We start from the raw sequence: 23,991 nt of genomic DNA, 5'->3' as shown, positions 1-23,991 counted from the left end.
CGTAGCCAGGTGGCGGGGAAGCGGCGCGGGGCGGGGGCGCGGGCGGGCGGCGGGACCGGCCCGGCCCGGCCCGGCGGCCACAGGCGGAAGGGGGCGGGGATAGGGGCGGGGCAATGTCCGGGGGCGGGGCGCGGCTGCCTCGCGCGGCTCGCTTTGGCGCCAACAGCTCCCGGCTGGGGGACGGGGATTGCCGACGTCGCGGCCGGGGACGCGCCGTGCGTCGGGGCCCATTGGCTGCGGCGGCCGGGAGCCGCGCCCCCTCGGCGCCCGGCCTGCGGGAGCGGCGGCGGCGACCTGCGGGGTGTCGCGGGCCGGGGTGGCGGCCGCGGTGCGGCGGCCGACCGGTGGGTGCGGGGCGGTGGCGGCGGCCGCAGGGGGCCCGCGGGCGGGGCCTTCCCGCCCCCTCCCTCCCTCCCTCCGTCGGCGCGGCGCGGCGCCGCCTCGGCTCCGCGCGGGCGCCGCTCCCTTCCCCCACGGGCGCCGCGCGGGTCCCGCCGCCGCCGGGGCCCGCACCGCCTCCCCGCTGCCCCCCGGCACCGCCCGGCCTCCCGATCTCCTCCCGCCTCTCCCCGGCGTCACCGGGCCCCGGAGCCGCCCGCGTGCGGGCGCCGGCTCCCCGCCGGCCGCGCGGCCCGTGCCCGGTGCCGGGGGCGAGGGCGAGGGCGGCTGGGCCCTGCCAGCCCCTGCGGCCTGCGCGGGGAGGGCGAGGCCTGGGCGGGGGCCGCGGCCGTGCTCGGTGCGAGGGAGGGTCGGCCGGTGCCTTCCTGACATCTCGGCACCTGCTCGCGCTTCGGAGCTGTGCGGGGTGAAGCAGTGCCGTGAGCGGGCATGCTACGTGCAAAGCCGCCCTGCAACAGCTGCTGTGGCGCAGACCGTGTGTCTTGTGGCCGAGCATCGCTCTGTCCTCTGGTAGGCAAAATGCTGCTTGCCTGCTGCCGCTCGTTATTAGCTTGGGTGGCGTTGTCAGGCAGTGGAAACTTGCTCTTAAGATGGTCAGCAGAAAAGAAATTCGGTATGTAATCAGATTTATTTTAACTGGTTAAGGTACGCATTCAGTTGTTCAACATGCATTCAGTTGATCTGGTAACACAATTCAGTACTCATCTGCACACCAAAAATTTTCTCTTTAGGATGCTTATTTTGTAGCTATGAGTAAAAGATACAGCTGAACGTCTTATGTTGAAAGTCAGAATACTCACAGGACAGATGCTTTATTGTTTTTCTTGATAGCACTCTGAATTTGTTACCTTGCTATAAGATTCTTCTCAAGGCAGTGTTGGATTTTAGTGAAGAGCAAAGGCCCCAGGTAGCTTGGGCATATTCCACGATGCTTCTGCTTTATGAGGTTGTTCTGAAATTGTCAGTTAATCTGTTGTCTTTCCTCTGATATTTTTCTCATACAGATGGGGAAACCATAGGGAATTTGTATCATGGCAACAGATGAGGATGGACTGGGACTATTTGATATCCGTTACAATGGTAAGATGTTGTGTTAGATTACTTTCTGCTTTGCAGTGAAATAATGCATCTGCAGTGTAATAAAAATAATTAGGTCAAAAACTGCTTAGAAAACAAAATGGAAAGAATTTAAATTGGGACAAATACAAAAAAGCTGCAACTGTAACTATATGGCTGTGGCACAGTATCTTTGTGAGCCATAATGTATTAGTGAGTTTGGATTTGCAATCATAACAGTATTTTGGATTTCTAATATGTTTTTGGAGATGCCTGAAACAGACCTCTCACCTTTGTTTTACTGTATGTAATTCAACCTTCAATTGTATCTTAGTGAAGCATGTATTTGGACACGTTAAGAGGTCTGGTATAGTACAAGCAAGCAAGGTACTGTAATGTTATTACCAGCTCAGCAGGTGATTGATCTGATACATATACATGAGATTCCCAGCCTCAGAAGGACTGTGGATGCTGATATTTTTCTTTACAGTAACAATATTTTTTGCAGAATTGGAGATATTCAAATGAGGTGGATGAGAATGATGAGGAGCATCCAAAAAAGGAATGGAGAGAGACTGAGGAGATTAACATGGAGCTTTATAGAACCAGTTAGCATGTGAATAGATGATAATATTATAGCAATTTTTTGAGTTATGATACTGACTGTTATATTGTTTTCTGTTATTTAGTGAGAAGTGTTTCTTTCAACAGTACTAATTTTATCAGAATAGTTCTTTTATCAAAATTTCTGAAGTTGTATATCTTCCGGGTTCAATATATTCTAGAAGATGCATTCAAATTCAGGTAAGGTTGGCTTAGCTGGTTTATAATTTAAGTTTACTTGTACTTAAAGCTGTAAAATTTCCTTCATGCAGAATTCTTGTAAGACTTAGAAACTGATCTTAGAAGCCTATCATTGCTCCCTGGTAACTAAAGATCTTTTCTTCACAGAAACAGTAGCTCGGCGGGTAAAGTTTCCCTGTCTTTTACTACTCTGTGCCTACTTTCCTTTATTCACAATGGTAGCTATATTTCATTACTCCTGTAGGATCGTAGTTACGCTCATTTTATAGGCAAGTTAGAGACTGGAGTTTATTAAAAGTTTACACACATGTATATGTATGTATATGTATATATACACATACACACGTATATCTTTTTTTTTTTTTTTTTGCTTTAGTTGAAGCTTCCCCCTTTAAGGAAGATGACGAGAGCTCAGTTGATATTTATGATGGCTTGGACAGCGGTTTAACAGTTCCTGGTAGGTTGAATGTAACTTGTTGCTTGTCTTGAAGCATTATAGTGTCTCAGTGCTTTTCAGGCTGGTTTCAAGCAAGATGACAGTTATCTGTAAGTTTACATTTAGCTGAGCTAACATATACTTTAGTGACCTACTTGTTTGAATTCAAGGTGTATATGTTATGTGTTATACAAATACAGCTGAGAATTCTTAAATCTATTAGCTGAACTATTATAGCATAGTTTTCATGGAATACTGGCTGTTTTAAGAGACTTGGAGCATGTGTTTATAAAGAGGTGTAGAGAAACCGCAGCTCTTCTGACCATGCTGCAATATAGGACATTTTACCTTGGGAAAGGCACTGTCCTTTCATGGCTTTTAAATAGCTTCAGGACCAGATCCAAAAATCACTGATCACTAAATTAATGATGAGTGCTCCAAAACATACTGTCATTGTAATACAGTATACTCAGTAGGTCCTCTTAACTTTTTGTTACTTTCTCAATAATTTCACATATAAATGTAAATTAATTTGGTCTTAGCTTTTTTAAAATAAGAGAGAAATAGGCCCAGATCATGTTCTTTTTTAGGAGTCTTAGTGTAAAGTTTGCTGAAATGCAGTTCCTAACATTTAGCAAGCATTTCTGTACAGACCTGTCTACTGTGAGCACTGGAACAGGTGGCCTGGAGAGGTTGTATAGTCTCCATCCTTGGAGATGCTCAAAAGCCATTCCTGGCTCCTGGGCAACTTGCTCTAGGTGACTCTGCTTGAGCAGGGAGGTTGGGTTAGATGATCTCTAAAGGTCCTTTCCAATGTCAACCATTCTTTTATTGAATGTTTATGGAAGGACTATACTAAATCCTACAGATGTAAAACATCTGTTCATCTCTTGCTCTCTTTTTCATTTTATATTTGTTACAACATATGAGAATATTTTCTAATTTAACATTTCAGATACAGGAATACATTGTTTAGTAAGTTTAAAAGATGAAAAAAGGAACAACTTAATGCAATGCAAACATTTCATGGATTACAAATGATTTTATGTAGCCTAGGTCTGAGGGATCTTTTTATTTTATAATTTAAAAAGATCTTTGAGATTGTTGCTAAATGTGAATAAGATATTATTTGCATGTCCTCTTGTAATATATTAATATTCTTTGCATTATGTAGTGCCCAAAGACTGCATTCAAGTGTTAAAATACAGCTTTGATAGCTAACTTAATTTATTTGTCTGTAAATTAACCTGTATTTGAGAAGTGTCATAAATCAGGTACTATAAGTAGTGCATATTTGATGAACAGAGCACACAGATTGATCAAGAAAAAACACTGACAGCTAAGTAATTCGGTTTAGTTTTTTTTTTTTATTATTATTTCTTTGGAACTAAAGCAAAGGAGTTTACATTTGAGATGGAATACAGAATAGAGCAAAAAACAGTTCTTCAACACAAGAAGCATTTCAGACAGATGGCATTCAATCCCCTACCAACTCTACAAAAGCTCTATATCTCCCATTACATTCTGATCATCTGCTCTATGTTTGTGAATGTGTAGGTCACTGGCATCTGAGTATTCTTTTTCTCAAGAATGTTTTTCAACTGCAATTGTTTTAAAGGCTAAATCTGATAACAAGATAAATGGCTTGCAGGATGCATATACTTCTTCTATCTTTTTGCTATCTACTGGTTCTGGAGTTATGGAACCTTAGGCCCCTACTTAGATGTAGCCCTTATGTGCTTTGTAAATTAAGTAGGTTTACTGTGAATTAGCTCTCCTTTGATTTAGAACAATGTATTATCAGTCAGTCACAAAAGGCACCCACCTTTGTTTTTAGGTGTCCTTTGAACCTATAATTTTTCTAAATTTTCATCCTTACCTTTTATGTGTATGTAAATTGGATCATTGTTTTCAAATAAAACTAACATAAATGTTGAAATAGAGAATGAGAATGGGAATTTCCTCAGGTAAGGTAGTGTTTTAGAAGTCTTTTCCTCAGTGGCGCAATGCAAGCTAGCTAGGAAAATAGCTTTTCATTTATGTACTTATTTTTCTTTTTACAGACAATTCTGCTCCAAGTTCTACACCAACTGGAAACAGTTTAAACTTATTTGATGAGATATTAATTGAAGAAGGAACTGCAAAGGAAGCATCCTACAATGAGGTGTGTATTAATGTTGCAGAATTTTTTCTTTTTTTCAAATTTTCTTGTATAACGTGCAAAAAATATCTGTCAGTATGCTCACATTACTAGAGAAATAGGGCAATTTTTTCTAAGTAAGGGAATAAAAACAAGAGTGTCCTGAGAAACTCTTACATCAACAATTTTATTGTAGTAAGTAGATCTTTCACTCTAGATCTGGCCTGGTCTGTTCTCATTTAATGTTCCTTTGCATGCAGTTGTATCAGTTACGCTATGAGATAATTTATTGTAATTTCTTTCTAGTTAAAGGTCTGTTCACTTTTTTGTTACAAAGCTGATCTTGACATTTTCCCCCAGGAATTTTGCCAGACTTAGGCACATGGGCCATGGAGTGATCTCTTGTGTCACTAATTTTTGTCCTCAAGACTGAAGACAACTGTGCAGTAGATAACTGCTTCTAACAAATCAGCAGAATACTTACTCATGTAGTATCATGCATCCTGGTCCATAAAACACATCTTAATTGCAAACCTGAGATTTGGAGTAAAAAGCAAAAATCCACAGATACAATGTGCTATAGAAAGAGCAGGAGTGCAATCTCCAGGAATCTACTAAATGATGAAAATGTCACATGGAAAGTTTGAAAGCAGTTCAAGTCAAGTATGTCAAGTATGACAATACAGAAAATGTGGTCTGTTCTTTCATGAAAGTTTTGTAGCTGTCTGATTTTAAAGAAGGGCTCATGTCAAAGGTTTCATTTTTAATTTCATATTAAATATTTAAGTTTGAGATCTCAACAAAAGCATGTACTTCTACAGCCAACTTTGAAGTTTAAGACTGTTTTAGTAACTTTTATTGTAATTTTCCTCAACTGGTTTTTATTATCTAAAATCTGACAAACAAGTCCGTTATCCGCTTGAACAGAAGACAACACTTATTATTGCTCAGGTTGCCCAGAGAGGTTGTGAAGTCTCCATCCTTGGAGATATCCAAAACCTGAATGGAGACAGTCCTGGACAACCTGCTGTAGCTGACCCTGCTTGAGCAAGGCGGGGTTGGACTAGACGATCTCCAGAGGTCCTTTCCATACCCAAACATTCTGCGATTTTGTGATCTGTAGAGCACTGAGGACTATTTTCCTGCCCCCCAATAATCTTGTCTTTAACTTCACAATAATGTGGCTTCCTTTTCCTCTCTAGCCTGTTACTGTTGTGCAAGCACGCACAGATTTCTTCTTACACGGGTGCCTGTGACATTTTAGTGACCTTAATTTTAATGCCTGTAGAAGCATATTGAGGTTTTCTGTTTTAGTATGGCTTTATATATGTACTTTGGGGGGGAAAAAAAAGAGCTTTATAATATAAATTGCTGTGTTAGCTAACTACAAATCCAGAGGGGGTTTGTTTTGTTTGTTTAATTAGCCCAGTTTTTTGTTTGTTTGTTTAATTAGCCCAATTCTATACTGTGAATCCTTCTCTATTTGACAGTTGCGGGCAGAGTATGGAAAATGTCAACAGCAAATCAAAGAGTTGATGAAGAAATTTAAGGAAATACAGGCACAGGTACTGTAGTTCAAAGAACAACATTGTCAAGATTTATATAAAGCAAACTGAATATTTTTTTGAGAAAGAACTAATTACGTATTATTTCCAGAATTAATCCATTGCGTGAGGATTTCTAGAGCACCTAATGGTTGTTGCTACTAGGATAGTTGTTAGGATAGCCTACTGACAAAATCAGTAGATAAATTCAGTTGTGTCCTGATGTTGCATGCAGCAAGACAATAGTTGATTAAAAACTATCTTCTGTCTGCTTAATTAAAAATAAACATGTCAAATCAATAGTTATCAGAAAGGTATCCAGTTCTTTCACTGATAAAAATCTACACCTTACATTTGACACTGACTATGGAAGCAACAAATTGGGTAAAGGAACGAAACAAGGGGAAGGATTATAGTTTCTCAGCTCTATGGTTACTTGATTTATGACATATTTCAGTTTTGATAAATTTTATAATTAAAAAATGCTAAATAATTACCAGGAATATAAACAACAGCAGAAATCTGAGTGAAGCAAAAGAACAACCCATTTGGACCTTACTAATTCTGATTTATCCAAAACTGTTTTCGTATGTTTTACTGTCAATTTGCAGACTATGAGATTTTTTCTAATGGCTGTCTTGAACTGATTTTCATTATGTATTTGGATTAATACCCAAGCTAATTCTCTTTCTCTCTTATTTGCTGTATATATTTAAAAATAGAATGTCATTCTACAAAATGAAAACCAAGCTCTTAAAAAGAATATTTCAGCACTTATCAAAACAGCAAGAGTGGAAATTAACCGTAAGGATGAAGAAATCAGTAATCTCCATCAAAGGTACAGTTGGATAGTGGAACTTTTATTTGCCTGATTGTGTTTGTATACTTGTTAGAAAACTGCATATATTTTAAGTAGGGAAGAAAATTGCTGTTTACTAAACAATTATTTGCGTAATCTAATACTGGTACAATCAAATGAAATGCACATGTATCTTTTTTGCTTCATGAGATCTTTGGTTTCTAGTTAGGAAAACAAGGAGGACTCCTGAAGCGTGACTGTTTGCCTGAACTCTTCTTTAACTTGGTTTTACAACCCATTCTTTTTGGGTTGTTTAGCCATCTTGCATGTATCAAAGCAGATACTTTCTTACATGTTTCAGCTTCAGAACATGGTTTCAGATTGATGAATTTCGTGGAACTTTTTAGACAGTAAATGAAAATAAATACAGAGACTATGTAATGTCTTCTTGGTAAGATGTGAAAGTACTCTCTCCAATGGTGGAAGACAGCAGTTAGAAAATTCTTGGTATTCTGTGTATTATTAATCTTATTGCAAGTTGAAGAATAATATTAAATTATGGGTGGTAAAGTAGCTGACTAACATTTGTGGGCTGTTTGAAACCAAAGCAGTGAGTCAAGATTCAGGACCCCTGGCTTATATTCACAAGGTCACCTGCTTGTCACTTGTGTGAACTCAACCAAGTCACTCCTTTAGTTTGTACTTTAGTTCGTCCATTTGATATTTTCTTGCACCAGAAGTGTCATAAGGAAAAAGGTTGATTTGACATTGCTGTGCTAGAGGTTAGAAGTATAGTGAGGAGTGTATCTGAGAAGTATATTTCTAGAAGTCATCTGATTGAGGTCAAGAGGTTTTAACATGTGTAATTCTTTCAGTTGATTGGCTGTGACAAGATAGCTGTCACTTTCATATCTCTGAGGATAGTTTTCCGGGGCATAAATTAAATTGTTTGAAAAATGTGTTCTTGTTTTGAATACTCTCTCACTAAAGTATTTTCAAACTCTGGTGCCATACTTCCTGGCAGTGATGAAAATGGATGAACTAGGTAATTGATCTAGGTATTTTGGAAGTATCCATCCTGGAAAATCTTGGAAAAAGTGTCACTTTGAGGCCTTAAAAGGCCAAAACATAGGAAAATCAGATGTATATGTTTAGTTCTGATGCTGTGGTGAGCCTACGTTGTCTACTCTATGGTCTATAATAAACTAGCTCATCTTAAGCAGCCTACCTATCTGTAAGGACTGCTTTGGATGTAATACCTTTCAGGGAGATTGTTAATGCTTATCTCAGAAATATTTGGATATAATTACATTCACAATACATGAATACATATTTAATTGCCAGATGAAAGCTATGTGAAATTTTGGCAGTATAGCTCAAAATTAAAGAGGAATATAAGTAAGGGCTTTGGATTACAACAGCAGCAACATTGTTTTAGTTCAGTGGTCAGTCCATATCATTCAAGATCACCATCTCAAAATTCTCAAAATAGGAGCTGCTTCATCCTTGACTCTGTAAAAACAGAAGCCATACTTTTGATAGTTTGTTTCCATGTTTTTTTTGGCATGACTTTTGCCTCTGTTTCTGCATGGCTTAGGTGCAATCATTCTTTCAAGCTGGTGGTAGTAGTGTGCATGGAATACTTTGAATATGGTGGAAAAGTGTCTTTTTTTTTTTTCTGGTGAGATAGCTTTAGTGTGTCCTATCATTAATGAGTTCAGGCCATACAGGCTGCATGTGCCCTTATTTTTATTATGATGACCTTGCAGCCGTAGCATGTGGCCTTGATGAGGCTTGATTATCGTAATTTACTACTTGTTTTCCGTAGCTTGAAGCAAGTTTCAAACACAGTAGCTTATTTGCTTTTTGTGTTGACTAAGCACAGTCATGTTATACCTATTGTTTTATCTGCCAGCTTACAATGTAGTAAATTATTGAATTGCTCTGATTTTTAAAATCACCAGTGGTGAAAACCCCAGGAATATATAGAACAGCTTTGTTCCTAGAGGAAGGCTCTTTTTATAGCTGGGCAGTGAAATGCCAATTTGAATTATTAAAATTGATAATTAGACACAATACAGCATTTTTTCCACTGATCTTATTTTTTCTGTAGATGAATTTCATTTGGAAAATATGTATAGAATTTTTTTTTTTTTTACTCTGCTAATGGAAATTATTAAAATTCCATTTTATCCCACATTTCCTTCAACTTGAGGCTTGAAGAAAGTATGACAAACATTTCGAAAAATAAGGGTTCTTTATAATTTGGCTTTAGTTATTTTCAGATAAATTTCAAAACTCTAAAATGACTTTGTTTCTCTTTATACACAGGCTAGCGGAATTCCCCAGCCATCAGAGTAGCTTCGCCAGAACATATCTTCCAGGATCAACTAATGGAAGGTGCTTTGAGATGTGTAAATCAAAAGAGCCCAAATTCAGACCACCTGATTTAGGTGACAGTATAAAGATGGATCATAGAACGAAAAATGACGGTACAAAAGATACGTATCACAATTACTCATCTCATAATATGGACAATGGGAAGTCAGAAAAAAGAAACAATCCATATTTACTGAGATACCCTCCTGAAGAGCTCTGCAATGATGGTACTCATACATGTCTACCAAATTATGACCACTGCTCCAACAAGGATAATAGGAAGGAAAGAAAAGAAATGAAAAGTGATGAACAGTATAGCAGGGGAAATGTCAACAAATACAAAAGAGAAATACATCAGAGCACTGGTAACAATATTGATAGCGAAGAGGGGAATTCAGATCTTCATCAAAAACTGAAAACCCTTTCAGAGAAGGCTAGTAAAAATGAGTTGCAACAAAAAAGTCAGAGCACAAAACTCAAATGTAGTCCAAATGTAGAAAGAAGGGTAGAAAGGGGCGTTTCCTCATGGGAGAAACAAGCTACCAGTAAGGACAGGTTTCAGACAAGAGGTGAGTTGTATGCTGATGAGAGGTCACAAAATGTGACTAAAAAAGACATTAAAACACATGATAAAGATGAAAAAAACTCTGAACAAAAAAATAGAGCAAATGAAAAACTACAGGAGCAACCACGGAGGTCTGGTAGAGTCAGTAGTCCTCACTCAAAGAATGAACATTCAAAGAACCTACATGAATCACGTAAGTGTTGCGTGGAAGAGTCTAGAAAAGGAAGAGACATTGACTACAAGAGAGAAAGAGGAATAAATTATCATACTTCTCGAGAAGGAAGGTCTTCACCTTCTAATTCCAGCAGTAGAGAGCATAAATATGCACGCTCCAAGGAAAATAGTAATAGATATGAATGGGAAACAGCACATTCAAAATCAGAGAGACATAGAACTGAAGAAAAAAGGAAAAGAGAAAGAGAGAGTCAGGATGAAAATAGACATTCTAGAAATGAAAGAAAACTTACAAAAGAGATTTCTCACCAATCTGCAAAAGACTATAAGAAAGGTACAGATGTTACAAAAGGTGAGAGAAACAAGTCATATAAGCCAGAAGAAACATCCAGAGTAGCAGATAGTTTAAAAGACCATAAAGCTCCAAAAACTAAAGACGATCAAACTGAGGCAAAAAGCAAAGACTTAAAACTCAGCTTTATGGAAAAACTAAATTTAACTCTTTCTCCTGCTAAAAAACAATGTCTCTCTCCAACAGATGGACTTAAAACACCTTCCCAAAAGGCCACTGATGATGGAAGTACAAAACTCGCAATGCAGGCAGAAATATTAGATTCTGACCACCTTGTTAACTGTGGTCCTGCAGAGCAAACTAATTCACCCCTAGAAGTTCTGGATAGTGCAGCTCAGATCAACTTGGAACCGGCAATGCCTCTTTCTGTGAATCCTGATAATGAAGCCTTGAAAATAGCAGCAGCAGGTCTGAAGAGTCTGAAGTCTTTAGAGTCTGAAGCATTGCCAGCAGTGGCAGCTGATGAAGTGAGCTCAGAAACCTTACCAGAAGCAGTAGTGGGTCAGGTACAGCCCCAGGCCTTGCCGGGAGCAGCAGAGGTACTAGTTCCTGGTGAAGTGCAGGCTGAAACTTCATTGGCAGCAGCAGAGGCTCCTGATTTGGTTGTATCTGAAGCCTCAGCAGCAGCATTGGCAGCAATGGATTTGGATCACCCTGAAGCTTTGCCTCTGGAGGTGGTAGGGAGTGTCTCACAGTCTGAAAACCCACCTGTAGCAGTGGGTGTGACACCGGATGATAACGTGCCAGCAGCAGAAGTGGCACAATCTGAATCTGCCAGTGAAAGTCTGGGGACTCTTCCTGAGTCTGCAGCAGAGAAGGAAGAGGAAGATAAAATATGGCTAGCTGCTGATGTAGAAAACTCAGAGGACCAACATAGCTCTCAAAACCTTGCCTTAGATGACTTAGAGGTCAGAAGTTCTGGTGACTTGGAGTCCTGTGGTGTTGCTGATGATATTAGGGAAACAAAACCAGACTGTTTAATGGAAGCAATGAAGGACGATGATCACTTGGCTGCAGAAAATGTTGAGTGTTCTGTTGAGAAAACGAATGTCTGCAAAGTTAGTATGAATACATCTCAGTCACCTGACAGAACTGTATTAACTGATAAGAATGTACCATTAGTTGACCAGAATGCCTGTAATCTGGAGCCAGACTTACCTGAAACCATTACAACAGCATCTTCTCTTAGTGATGAGACATATCCCAGAACTAAAGAGAGAGAAACTAACCCCGTTCCTGTTGATGATGACAGTTCAATACTTAGCATTGATCTCAATCACTTGAGATATATTCCAAAGGCTATCAGCCCACTGAACAGTCCAATGCGTCCTTTGGCTAAAGCGCTTAGGATGGAAAGTCCCTGCAAAGGTCCTGTGAAGAGTTATAACAAAGGTATTTGTATATGTGTATTATAATTTGTTTCATGCATAAATGCTTAGAGTGTGCTTTCACAGAAAGCAAAAATTACTTTCTTTTAACTGATTTCTCAAACATACACATTTTTTCTTAAGCTATATAAGTCATGATGGTCCTTTTTCTTTGGTTTAAAGTGGAATCATTTAATAATGCAGTCAAGATTGTAGCCAGCTGAACGTTAGTGCTTGCAAAATTGTGGTAAGTCACTACTTACGGATGAGTGATTGAAATAAGAGTTAGGTACAGACTTCTGAAAAATATAGTTGTCTGAGGCGTGGTAACTTCTGACTAGGTGTCACTAGGTCTTTCTCTGAATTTGTAGAGGTGTAAGTCATTTAGGATCAGATGATTAAAAGTATTTATTTGCAAGAAAGCTGGAGAGTACCTGAGACTCGATTTCTATAAATGACAGCTAATAGATGACTGTTCTCTCCAGCTGAATGAATTTCAGTTGAATTTTTAGATATATTTTACAACTGTGAGTCAGCTGGAGTAAAAGTAAAAGAAATCATAGATCATTAGGATATATTATTAATGAAATAGGAGCTAACTCCTAAACCATATGTCAAGGAGATAAAATGTGGTGACAGCACACAAAGGGAGAGAAAATAGGTAAACCAAATGTTCAAATCTTTCACTTTTGTGAATTTAAATTTCTTGTAATCTCCTGTTGCACTAATAAAAAGTTTTCTTGGAAGTTTTTATTTCCTACTAGAAGAGGAATGGGAGACTGTGGAGTTTAAATCCTTTTTCTTATATTTCAGAGCATAATTCATATGTTTTTGCAAGTCTTAGTGTGTTTTACAGTGAAATTCTGCCTCCTGTGCTTAAGGCATTTTCTCCTAACTATGAATTCCTTTAGCAGTTTATATTTCATTCCTACAACAGTTTATATGCTTTGAAATTTCTGAGATTGCTAGTTATTTTTTTGCAAGGACATGATAGCTTTGGGAGCAGAGTAGGTAAACACCGAATACAAGTGTTTTCCTCATTTTGTGTGTTTCCCTGGGTTACTTTTTAGAGGAACTCGTCCTGTCCAGGGCTTGGTACCATATTACAAAGCAATAATTTTAATTTTTCAAGTAAGATGCCTAGTTGTCTTTGTGACCCAACTAATGATATGCCTATCAAATGTTCTGCATCTGTTAAATTGACAAGTGGCTGTGGCTTCTCTTGGCCCTGAAATTCAATACTCCCCTTTCTACTATTCTGCAGTGCAGGAGTATATATGTTACTACCTTATTTCAACTACTTTCATTTTGTACTTTACTTTGTTGAAATATCGAAGTGATTAGTATGAGAAGATGCTGTTAATTGATCCTTGTAAAGCTGAAATGGAGGCAGTGATGGAATATGTCTTTACTTTTGTGCAATCTGTATAAAGTGAACATTTTCAAGCATAGCTTTAAAGTGGTAATCACAAGTTCATTTTAGGGAGAGGAATTTAGATATAATCTCTTGTTTTATGAGATTAAGTGTTTGTTAGAGGTCATTGAGTGGTCTAATCCCATGCGATGGACCATGCAGAGTATTTTATAACTAGAGTGCCCAGCAAGCCTAAAATTAAACAGCTACAAATCTTGTTAATCAGTACATACGCACTTCATTGGAATTGTTGTACATTGGAAATAAGTTTGCTTTTGTAACATGCAATTTTGTAGCTAACTGTAATTGCTTATTTTTCCTAAAAAATAGCATTTGCTTGGAAATTAAAATAATGATTAAATACATATTTAGTGACATCTCAAATATATAAAACATTTAATAAGTTTATTTGTGAGACGGAATAAAGCATACCAAATTTGACAAAACTTCAGCATTTCCTCTCACATTTCTCATTCCCCATTCCTATTGTTCAGGAACCCAAACTGGAGGCCAATTAATTTATAAGAAAAATTTTTTTTATGTGCTTAGTTATGGTGCTGGTCATCTTAAATGCATCGAAAACTGAAATAGGAGTTTATCATGTGTACAGTGTGTAATATAATGGGCCTCTCTCTTTAGTAAGTTTGTATGTTGAAAGACTTGAAGAGTCAAGTAGATCCTTTTTATCAGCTCTGGAAAAGATAGTTGAATGCAAACATTAATAAGTGATTTTTACTGCACATTTTGTTTTCAGTGTAAAACCAGTAAAAGAAAAACAATTGTATACAGATGTTAATCCATAATGATGTTAAAACTGAGTGTTGTGCAGTGTCAACAAGACATGTCAAAGTGAATAGAAAGAAGCTTGAAGCTGATGGAATCCTCTAGTTTTTTCTCTTCCAAGAGGATGAGTTCTTGAGGTAGATCACGTGTTTTTGGTGAAATGTCCCCATTTGCCTTTTGCAGCCCAGAAAAATGCTGTTGAACTAGTAGTTGCTGAAGAGAACTGCCCAAACTTGTCATAGCTGAAGATCAAACTTGTTGAGTTGTAGCTGGCAGTTTTAAACAAACAGTTCTAAACAGTCACTTCACAGACCTGAATCTTCCATGTTTTTCTTGAAATGTTTGTTTATAATTGCATTCTTTATGGGGATTAGCAAACTGTTTTCTTTTTATAGATTTAATTCCTGAAAGTACGGTTGTCATCTGTCCCTCAAAGAATTTGTCCAAGGAGGTAAATAAAGAAAATCAAAAACCGGTTAGCATGTCTGGTGAACACTTAGAGATGGAGTCCCAGCTAAGCATATCTTCAGATGAAATAGAAGAAGGAGAAATCATAAGTAGTGACGATGATGAAGAAAAATCTAAACCAGAAAGAACCTCTGAAAATACAAAAAAATCAAGACCAAGATCTTCTCCTGAAACACGAAATTTGACCAGCAATCCACATAATCAAAAGAGCAAAACCATCTGTGGCAACGAAGATAATGGAAAGTTTGTTTCTGTGAAATTAAGTACGAAGAAGAACAGAGAGAGACATAAAAACCAGACCTCCAGATCTTCAAAGGAGATGAAGAAAAATAAAACTGTGAGCATTGCTTGTCTTGAAAAAATGGTTCAAATTATTGTTGAACCTTCAACTGTACAAGAAATTATGCAAATGCTAAGAGCTATACGAAAACAGGTGAGGAAAAATTATATGAAGTTCAAGGTACACTTCCCAGTTCAGCATTTTCACAGAATTATAGAATCTGCCATCATAAATTTCACATCATTAATAAAATACTTGAACTTTTCCAAGATGTCTACATTAGGTGAGACTTTAAAATTGAATCTCTGTGATACTATAGAGTCCAAACTTAAGCAAGTTAAAAAGAATGCCATAGTGGATCGTCTTTTTGAACAACAAGTATCAGATATGAAAAAACAGTTATGGAAATTTGTAGATGAGCAGCTTGATTACTTATTTGAAAAGATAAGGAGAATTTTAGTAAAACTATGTGATGCAGTAAGTGTGGGAAATGAGAGTGAGGAAGGGAAGTTTGAAAGAACAGGAAAACAAAAACACAAAATCAGTCACAAAAATGATCTTCAAAGATCTCGAAAAAAATCTTTGAATGCCAGATCTCAAAAGACTGAAGAATATATCCTTTCTAAGCCAATCGTGGATTTTCAACCACCTAAAATATGTCACCATGAGAAAAATAAAACCGATGCACCAAAAACTATCTTTACAAAATGTCTTAACTCCATTGATAACACAAGAATTTCCCAAACCAAAGTGCAGCCCTCTAAGGAGAATAATTTACAAGGCACTCTCACTCCACTGAAAAGTACAAGACATGAAAAGGAAGGATTTCAGCTAGCCAAAGATGCTAACAAATCTGATCCTAGTTATGATCTTCTCACAGAACAACAAGCATCCAGTCTTACATTTAATCTTGTGAGTGATGCTCAAATGGGTGAAATTTTCAAAAGTTTGTTGCAAGGTTCTGATCTCTTGGAAAAAAGCAGTAGCAATATTGACAGACATGAATGGGAATTCAGGACACCAGAAAAACAGCTTTTAGAAAGTCAGAAATGCAGAAGTAATAATGCTGGACTAATTCAAGAGATTGCTCCAAAGGAGGCTTGTGTGGAATCTCAACCAGTAGAGGATATTAACTGGCCTGTTGTTTCACCTATAAGAGCTCCTTCTTTATCATCCAGGCTTCAAATGTCAGTTGATCCAAATGTACTAGATGAAAGCTGTATGTTTGAGGTTCCTACAAGTGCAACTTCATGCAAAGAAGATGAGTGCAGTTTACAAAAAAATAAATCCTTTGTTTCTTCTATTCTCCTTGAAGATTTGGCTGTTTCTTTAACTATTCCATCACCTTTGAAATCAGATGCTCATCTCAGCTTTCTAAAACCTGAGAATAATTCTGGTTCAACTCCTGAAGGTGTACTTAGTGCACATTACAGTGAAGATGCACTTCTCGAAGAGGAGGATGCCACTGAACAAGACATTCATTTGGCTTTAGAATCTGATAACTCAAGTAGTAGATCCAGTTGTTCTTCATCATGGACAAGTCGGCCTGTTGCTCCCGGTTTTCAGTGTCGCCCCAGCCTACCAATGCAAGCAGTAATCATGGAGAAATCCAATGATCATTTTATTGTAAAGATTAGACGCGCGGTGCCGTGTACCTCACCAGCATCTGATCAGATGGCCTTAGTGAAGGAGGCACGGGCATCCTCAACAAAGACTGAAAATGAAGTAATGAGAGGTGGTGAAAAAAAGAGGGACAGTCAGAGTGCCATAACAGCCACTGTGCAAGAAAATGTCAAGCCAAATCCGATTAAGACTGATCGGTTGCATTATGTCAGCACTGGACAAGAACAAAGTCCTGCCTCACCTCAGCCTCTGAAGGAGCTGCCTAATAGTACTGGAAAGGAAGAAACTGCTGGTTTGCTTGGGCCCTGTAGAAAATCTGCAAACACAAATAGCCCTGACACTGAAAGCCCAAATGAAGACTGTGAGCACTCTCAGACACATGAATTGAAAGTACCTGAAAACGTAAATGAAATTGCTGTTAGATCTGAAGCTTCTTTTCCCATTAGATGCAGTGTAGAGTCATACATAGACTTAACAGATGATATTGTTAATGAAAATTCATGTCTTGCAGTGCAATCTACTGCAGATAAAAGGAGTCAGAAAACTTCTACTGGAAACTCAGAAATCAGTGATAAAAAGGAAGAACAGGAAGAGTGCTCTGTTGATGCATTTATAGACTTAACAGAAGAGTTTTCCAATGAGACTGTGGCAGGTGAATGTAATCATGAAATAAAATCCACTTCAAACACTGATGTAGGATGCCAAATAAATATAGATGATAAAACTAGTAAAAAAAGGAAAAAAGACACTGTTGAAGATAATTCTAACTCAAAAAGACAACGGAAAGAAGGCGAATCAGTGGGTGAAGGGAATGATGGAAGCGATGTGAAATCCGAAGAGATAAATTCAGTATCCAAACGATCTTCCAGTAAGAAGAATGAGTTGCCACAGAACAAAGTCTCTTCTCCTTCAGCTTCATCTGCATCGTCACCGAGTCTGTATGCCAAAAACATTGTTAAAAAGAAAGGAGAAGTGGTAGTTTCCTGGACAAGGTAATGATTTCTGATTTAATTTGGATTTTTTTTTTTTTTGAAACTGTGGTGTATTCAAAAGTGGGAGGAAAAGGGAATTTTAGCTTATGGCTTGTTATTCAGAAGCTCTGCATCTATCTTTAAATTGTAGCATAAGAGCCTCCTTTCATCTCCATAGGATGGTTTTATGAGACAGATTTCTCCCCTTAGAGTGCCATTGAAAGGCGCCAATGTCTATTTTATCCTTTTTCTATAAAGCTTGTCCAGTGGAAAACAGATTTAAGAGATGAACTGTTTTCACATAATCCTGTAAGTAGCTTTTGGAAGGGAATGATTTTTAATAATTTTCTAGGTAGGTTATATCAGATTTGCCTTTTAAAGAAGACGACTTCCATATCTCAGAACTGATTTCCTTGCTTACCTGGATCTCCCAAAACAAAGGTATTTTTGTTCTTGTTATTATTATATCCTACGGAAACAAGATATACTATATTGCACCATCTGTAATTTTTGTCTCCTCTGCCGCTTTCTTATCCTGTTGAAAAATTCCAACCAAACTTGACAGGATGGAAGTCATTGGTGTTCCTACAAGGCCTGGAAGCACTGGTGATTGGGTAAAGGAGAGCACCCAGAGGTTTCCTGAAAGAAGCCATGAGAGCAAACAGATTTTTGTTTTGGGGTCTACACTGCTCGATCTGCACACATGTGCTAGTCAACCTTTCAGCCCATATATTGTTTGAAACCACTCGTCATATGCACTAATTACTGCTCAGTCAGTAGGATATGGAAGGAAAATGAGGTGGTTATAGGTGCTGGAGATAATTGTGTAGTGTGGGAGCAGTTACTGTAGTGTGAGGGCATAAAATAAATCCTTAAGAAACCTGGGTTAGGTAGTTTTGCTGCTCTTGCTACAACTTCATACCATTCAACGCTATATAAAGAAATTTCTAAAATTTTCAGGACAGACTTTTTTTTCTGAACTATAGTTGGGGTTGGAAGTAAATTTCTAGGTAGGTTTTTAGAGAAAATACAGCTCCTGCAGGCAAAAAGACAGTAAAAGCTAGTGTGATTTTTAACGTGCAGACCAGTGAGATAAGAAGACTTTCCTACAGCTTCCCTTAAGAATGCAACTAGATTTTATCTGTCTCAGTCTTTGTCCATCTTTGAACTAATACCTAAAAAATTGAAGAGTTTCTTTAAATAACTAGTTGTGACATTTTTATTTGAAAATAGAGGAAATTTAATTAAATATAACTTACTGGGATATGGCATGTTTCAACCAAAGATACATGGTAGTTACTTTATTATAACTGAGCCTATACTGGTGAACAAGACAAACAGCACATCGGTGGCACATTTATGAACAGACTCCCAGTCCTTTTCTCTCTTTTGAACAGTAGATGTGCTCTGACTCTGTTTGTTATATTAGGCCACTTTCAAGAGTAAGGCACCTTTCTGTTTATTCTGTGAATTTTAGTGGGCCTTAGGTGAGAGCTGGCTGCATAGCCACACAGACTGAGGCAGGTCTGGGTATGGGTGGGTAGCCACCTAGAATTGCTGGCCACTTCTGAATTTAGGAGTTTCTTTGAATTCAGGTTTGAATTGCGGGTCTGCTATTGAAGCTTAAAGTGATCTTGCCCTGAGTTTTTGGGGTGACTCTGTTGTAATAATCCTGCCCTTTGTAATGGGATCAGATAATGCTTGCTACCAATTGCTTATCTGTGCTGACTGTTATTCTGCGCCAGTAGAAGGGAGGATCCTCCATCAGTTCACTACTGTTATTTTAAATCATGTTCTGGAGTTTGGGAATGTTCAGGATTTTAAAAATGCCTGTATGTATTTTTGTTTGTTTGTGTGCATGCACAAATATGTGTGTATTAACATTAAAAGAAAATGTATTTTTACTATAGAAATGATGACCGAGAAATCTTACTGGAGTGTCAGAGAAAAGGACCTTCAAGCAAAACTTTTGTTTCCTTAGCCACTAGGTTAAACAAAAGCCCAAATCAGGTAGGTGTTATGATTCTTATCCTTTATAACAACTCCCTTGTTATATTTCTGATTACAGTTGAACAAAGATGATCTTTGGAGATCTCCTCCCAGTCTGAAGTTGTCTTGTTCTCATGTCTTTTGATGGGGAGTTCTTGAAAGAAAAATCTTAGACTCTCCCAGTTGTTACTTCTAAAAAATAAATATTAAGGGGATATTATGGTCCAAGAATTGACTCCCTGTTCCAGTACCTTGAAACTGCTGTGTTCAGTCATAGGCCAGGGAAGACTGTACTGTTATATGAATGTGAATTCATATCCATTGTTGAATATGAATTCAACAATTCATATTGTTGAATCAGCACTAAAACAAAGGAAAAGTAATTCAGAGAGGCCAAAAGCCTTTGCAACTATTTAATTGATTAGAAAATAATTAGGATTATAGCTCTAAAAGATAAATCAAGATTTTGCAGAAAGGTCATTTTTCATGAAAATGTTTTCTTTTCTTCTACCACTTTTAAATTAAACTTTAGAGGATGCAGATTTTAAATTAGTGTAGAGTATCTCCAGAGATTTGCATATCGTTTTATACATGATACAAAATCTTTGTGGGTCTTAGAAGCTGTTTGGGTAGAAGATTGATATTTAAAAAACAGTGGTGTTTGTGCATTTATGCCACTGTTTATTATAGTTTTCACAAAGATATTTGCTATACAATGGTAGATATGCTTATAGCTATATGTATATGGCTTTAAGAAATACTAATTTATAATTGAATGACATCATTATATAAGCTGTAGCTGTGTTTAAAAAAAACTTGAACTCTCAGGTACAGATGAATTTTGTAAAATCTCTAGTAGACAGATTATTCCATAATGAGCCATAAATACTTGAAACAACAGTTGTACAAGACAGTAGAAAATAGTCAATAAAGTGTACTTTTTGTGGAGATGAAAAGCAAAAGTAAATCGTTGGCCTTTTTTCATTTGAATCTTACTCCCAGTTATACCTGACAAAATTCAAGTCTGATTATTTTGAAGCCTTCATCTTTTGTCTGTCAAACCTTCCTGATGGAAGGAATCCTGTGTTAAACCAACAGTTGGCTCTGGCTCTCATTAATTAGCCTGGAGACTATTTCAAATGTCAAAGGTATGGGAAAACTTCCTAAATCCTTTGGAGCACAAATCCAACTAACCTGTTGATTGTGCTCCTGAAATTTTCCCTCAAAAATTTAATAGAAGCAAACAAAAGGAACCAAATAATTTTTTGTTTTTAACCTTATGCTGTCAGATCAGTCTGTCTTGGTAGACATGGAAACCCAGGGTATTAATAGTATGCCCTTTTTTTTGTCCTCCTTTAGGTTTCAGAAAGATTCAAGCAGTTAATGAAGCTTTTCAAGAAATCCAAGTGCAAGTGAACTTACCACCAAGCTGCTTCATGGTTACTGGGTTTAGCTGTTTTCAGCAATGAGACTACAACCACTGCATTCATATGGTGGGGCTAGTGGAGGAATCCAAGTCAGAATATTTAGTTCAGTAAATCTGGTGCACTGTTAGTTGTTAACTTCCCTGTCCATGTTTCCACTGAAATGCTTTATCCTGGCTCAGATAACAGGAGAATAACACAGAGTAAACTACAAACTATCTGAGAAAGAATGTGCACATGCAAATAGAGCAGTATCATTTTAAGGTGGTGAATTTAAGGTGGTGTTGGTTAAATGTGTTCTGTAAGCACGGACGAGCGTGCAGTCAAGTGAAAATGATGGCTGTTGCTTAACTTGTGAGAAGTACTGTATATGGTGATGTGGAACGATAATTGAAAAAATAGGAGTTCTTGGAAACTAGTTGATAGGTAATTCTAGTTGGTAGATAATCCTAGAAAATGACAAATACATCATCTTGCTTATGTTGAAACATGGAAACTGGTACTTTGAGGAGTCAGGCCTTTTTCTTTTGAAATAGGACAATGCAAGGATAGCAATAATTCCAAAAGCTGCTTATCTAGTAATTGGATTATGATGGTAAGGAATAGGTGGTTCTTTGCTACTTTGTCAGCTGCTCGTGGTCTGCCTCAAGGAGGGAATCTAGCACTGTGTGTAGGGTTTGTCTTCAACTTTAAGCATGTTCTCTAAGCCACTTCTTCATGATTCCAGTGTTCAATGGAAAGAAATGAATGAATTCCTCTCTGAGGGTGCCCATCTCTCCCCATTGACAATGGAGAAGGCCTAGACAATTGGCTTAGATTAGACCCCTAATTTACAGATTTTTAAGTCAGATAAAGAGAGTCCCACCTCAGAGAGAGTGAAGTCAGTCATTAATGCAGTGACCAGTGTTTCAGATTCTTTTAAATTGTGAAACACAGTGATAAGGAGCATTCGTTTGCCAAGGACTGTCTTGCAGTTAAAATATTTTACAGTTCTGATGATATTTAAGCAGACTTAGTGTTGAATTTTGCACAGCTGATTAACTTTTCTTTCAGAAAAAAATATATAGGAATTTTTTTTCAAAAATGGTTTTTGCTTTGGAAAAGGATAATATATTTATCTTCTCCAAATTATGTTGGGAAAGGCACTTAAATTTGCTGAACTTAGCTTAAGTTAAGCTAAAGTAACTTGACAGGTCTTCTATATAATGAACATTCTATTTTGTTTCAAAAAAAAAAAAAATCGGCAAGCCATTTTCTTTTCAATAATTTGGAGATAGACCTTTACAGTTTTATAAAATGTGACTTGATACTTACTAACCAAGAGACAAACTCTTTTGTAAAAGCAAGCATTTTCAAAAGCCTAACTGACTTGTTTTGACAGCAATGTATCTATCTTTACGAATTATTTAGTGCATCAGAAATTCATGACATGTTTTATTAAAAAAAAAAACAACTTACAAATGCTTCCAATTTTACTAGTAGGTACTAAAAGTAAACATATATATTACTGCTTCATCCTAAATTTCTAAAAAGCTTTTTATTTTAAGAAACACTCATTCGTAACCCCTAAAATATTTACTGGGAGTTGCACAGGTCATGCTTGTATTATGAATTCATTGGGGTTTGAGGTTCTTGTTCTTTATTGAGGATCGGAATTGCTATGGTCTTTATTCAGTCAAAACATCTGCTGAGCTTAGCTAGAGCTTTGTTTGAGTAGCAGCTCCACCTAAAAGCACAACCTTTTTTTCCCAAATCCAGCGACCACTTCTTCAGTTTCAGGATAATGGGTTTTTGGCCCCTCCCCAAGACATAGCAACTAACGGGATAGACTTCTGATTCTCTAAACCATCAGAGAAGCTATCAGTGATGTTGCCACTGGCACCTTGGGAGAATTGGCAGCGTACCCTATGGAAGTATGACTGTCACGCTGCCAAACAGCATCTCATCCTCATTTTAGACAGTGCTCTGGAAAATGTTAGAAAGAACTACTTGAATAGGTTATGATGTCAACTTTGGCAGTCTTCCATCTCATATGCTTGCTTCTAAAATGTTTGCTTTTGAGGATCAAGTGTCGCCTGAACTACACTGGCAGTGCCTAGTGATTTCAGTGGCGGATTTGTGTACCTATCCATGCTTGCTCTAAACAAACATTTGTGACAATTGTTTGCTTATTAGAGATTTAGATCTAACTGAATCTGTTAGCTTGCAGAGTAGTTTTTATGCCCAGACTCAGCTAATATTTTGGGGTTTTCTTTAACCATATTGTTACAGAGCAAAATGTGCACAATATTGAAGTCACTGAGGGAAGTAGCCTCTCTTCACTTAACTGCTTCCTCTCTCTGTCTCACAAAAGCAGGCAGTATTTTACTACAAAGTCTTTTATTCCTTGTCTATGTTTATTTACTTTTGTATTTGTAAAGGTGGGGGGCAGGGAAATTACTGTTTTGGTTCTGACTTGGATTCCTTTTTTGTAAATTATGAAACTTTTTTTTTAATGTTCTGTCTACTGTAAGTATGTGTACAGGTTCCTACATGGTCATGTAAAATATCTGATATGTGTGTGTATATATATATATATATATATATATATATATAAAAAAATATATGTATAAATATAGAGAGAGCTTTGTTTAGCCAAAGATGATTTTTTTAACTATATAAAACTCCAGGTTTATTTTGTATAAACTAGTTTGCTTACTGTAAGAGTAATGCAAAAAATAAAACTCTGTAAAGTTCACCCACTTATGTTCTTGTTGGACAAAGGTTGGTTTGGAGTGTTTTATACCATTGTTTGTAATTTATTTCTTCAATAAGAATTTTGATACATATTTTCAGAACGTACTGTATGTAAATCTAATCTACAGTCTTATTTGTGAAACCTCAGGTAAATGAAAACATTTTCTAAAACTGTTGGCCAATGGCTTGGTAACTACAACTTCTGTGAAGCAGCATTAAAAGTGACTTCTGTTAGTTTGTATAAATGAGTAGCTGTGTAGTTCTGGCCAATAAACATGGAAGTACTTA

General features: G+C 37.6%; 1 protein-coding gene across 2 annotated transcripts; it reads left to right on the top strand.

The window, feature by feature from the left end:
* Positions 1–316: 316 nt before the first annotated feature.
* Positions 317–23,991, top strand: CASP8AP2 (caspase 8 associated protein 2). 2 transcript variants are annotated; one of them, XM_067293984.1, is made up of 10 exons: positions 317–344; positions 1,404–1,479; positions 2,636–2,716; positions 4,759–4,859; positions 6,326–6,400; positions 7,102–7,217; positions 9,510–12,040; positions 14,608–17,575; positions 19,465–19,564; positions 20,903–23,991. In XM_067293984.1, the coding sequence occupies exons 2-10, from the start codon at positions 1,431–1,433 to the stop codon at positions 20,957–20,959; spliced, it is 6,078 nt and encodes a 2,025-aa protein (XP_067150085.1). In that variant the 5' UTR covers positions 317–344; positions 1,404–1,430; the 3' UTR covers positions 20,960–23,991. The 2 variants fall into 2 exon arrangements, with proteins under 2 accessions (XP_067150085.1, XP_067150086.1); XM_067293985.1 differs by lacking the exons at positions 317–344; positions 1,404–1,479 and adding an exon at positions 2,220–2,259.

The sequence above is a fragment of the Apteryx mantelli genome, chromosome 3 (genome assembly GCF_036417845.1).
Source record: "Apteryx mantelli isolate bAptMan1 chromosome 3, bAptMan1.hap1, whole genome shotgun sequence".
In the NCBI taxonomy this organism is placed as follows: domain Eukaryota; kingdom Metazoa; phylum Chordata; class Aves; order Apterygiformes; family Apterygidae; genus Apteryx; species Apteryx mantelli.
Note: the sequence above shows the minus strand (reverse complement) of the source record. Positions and strands in the feature narration are given on the sequence as shown.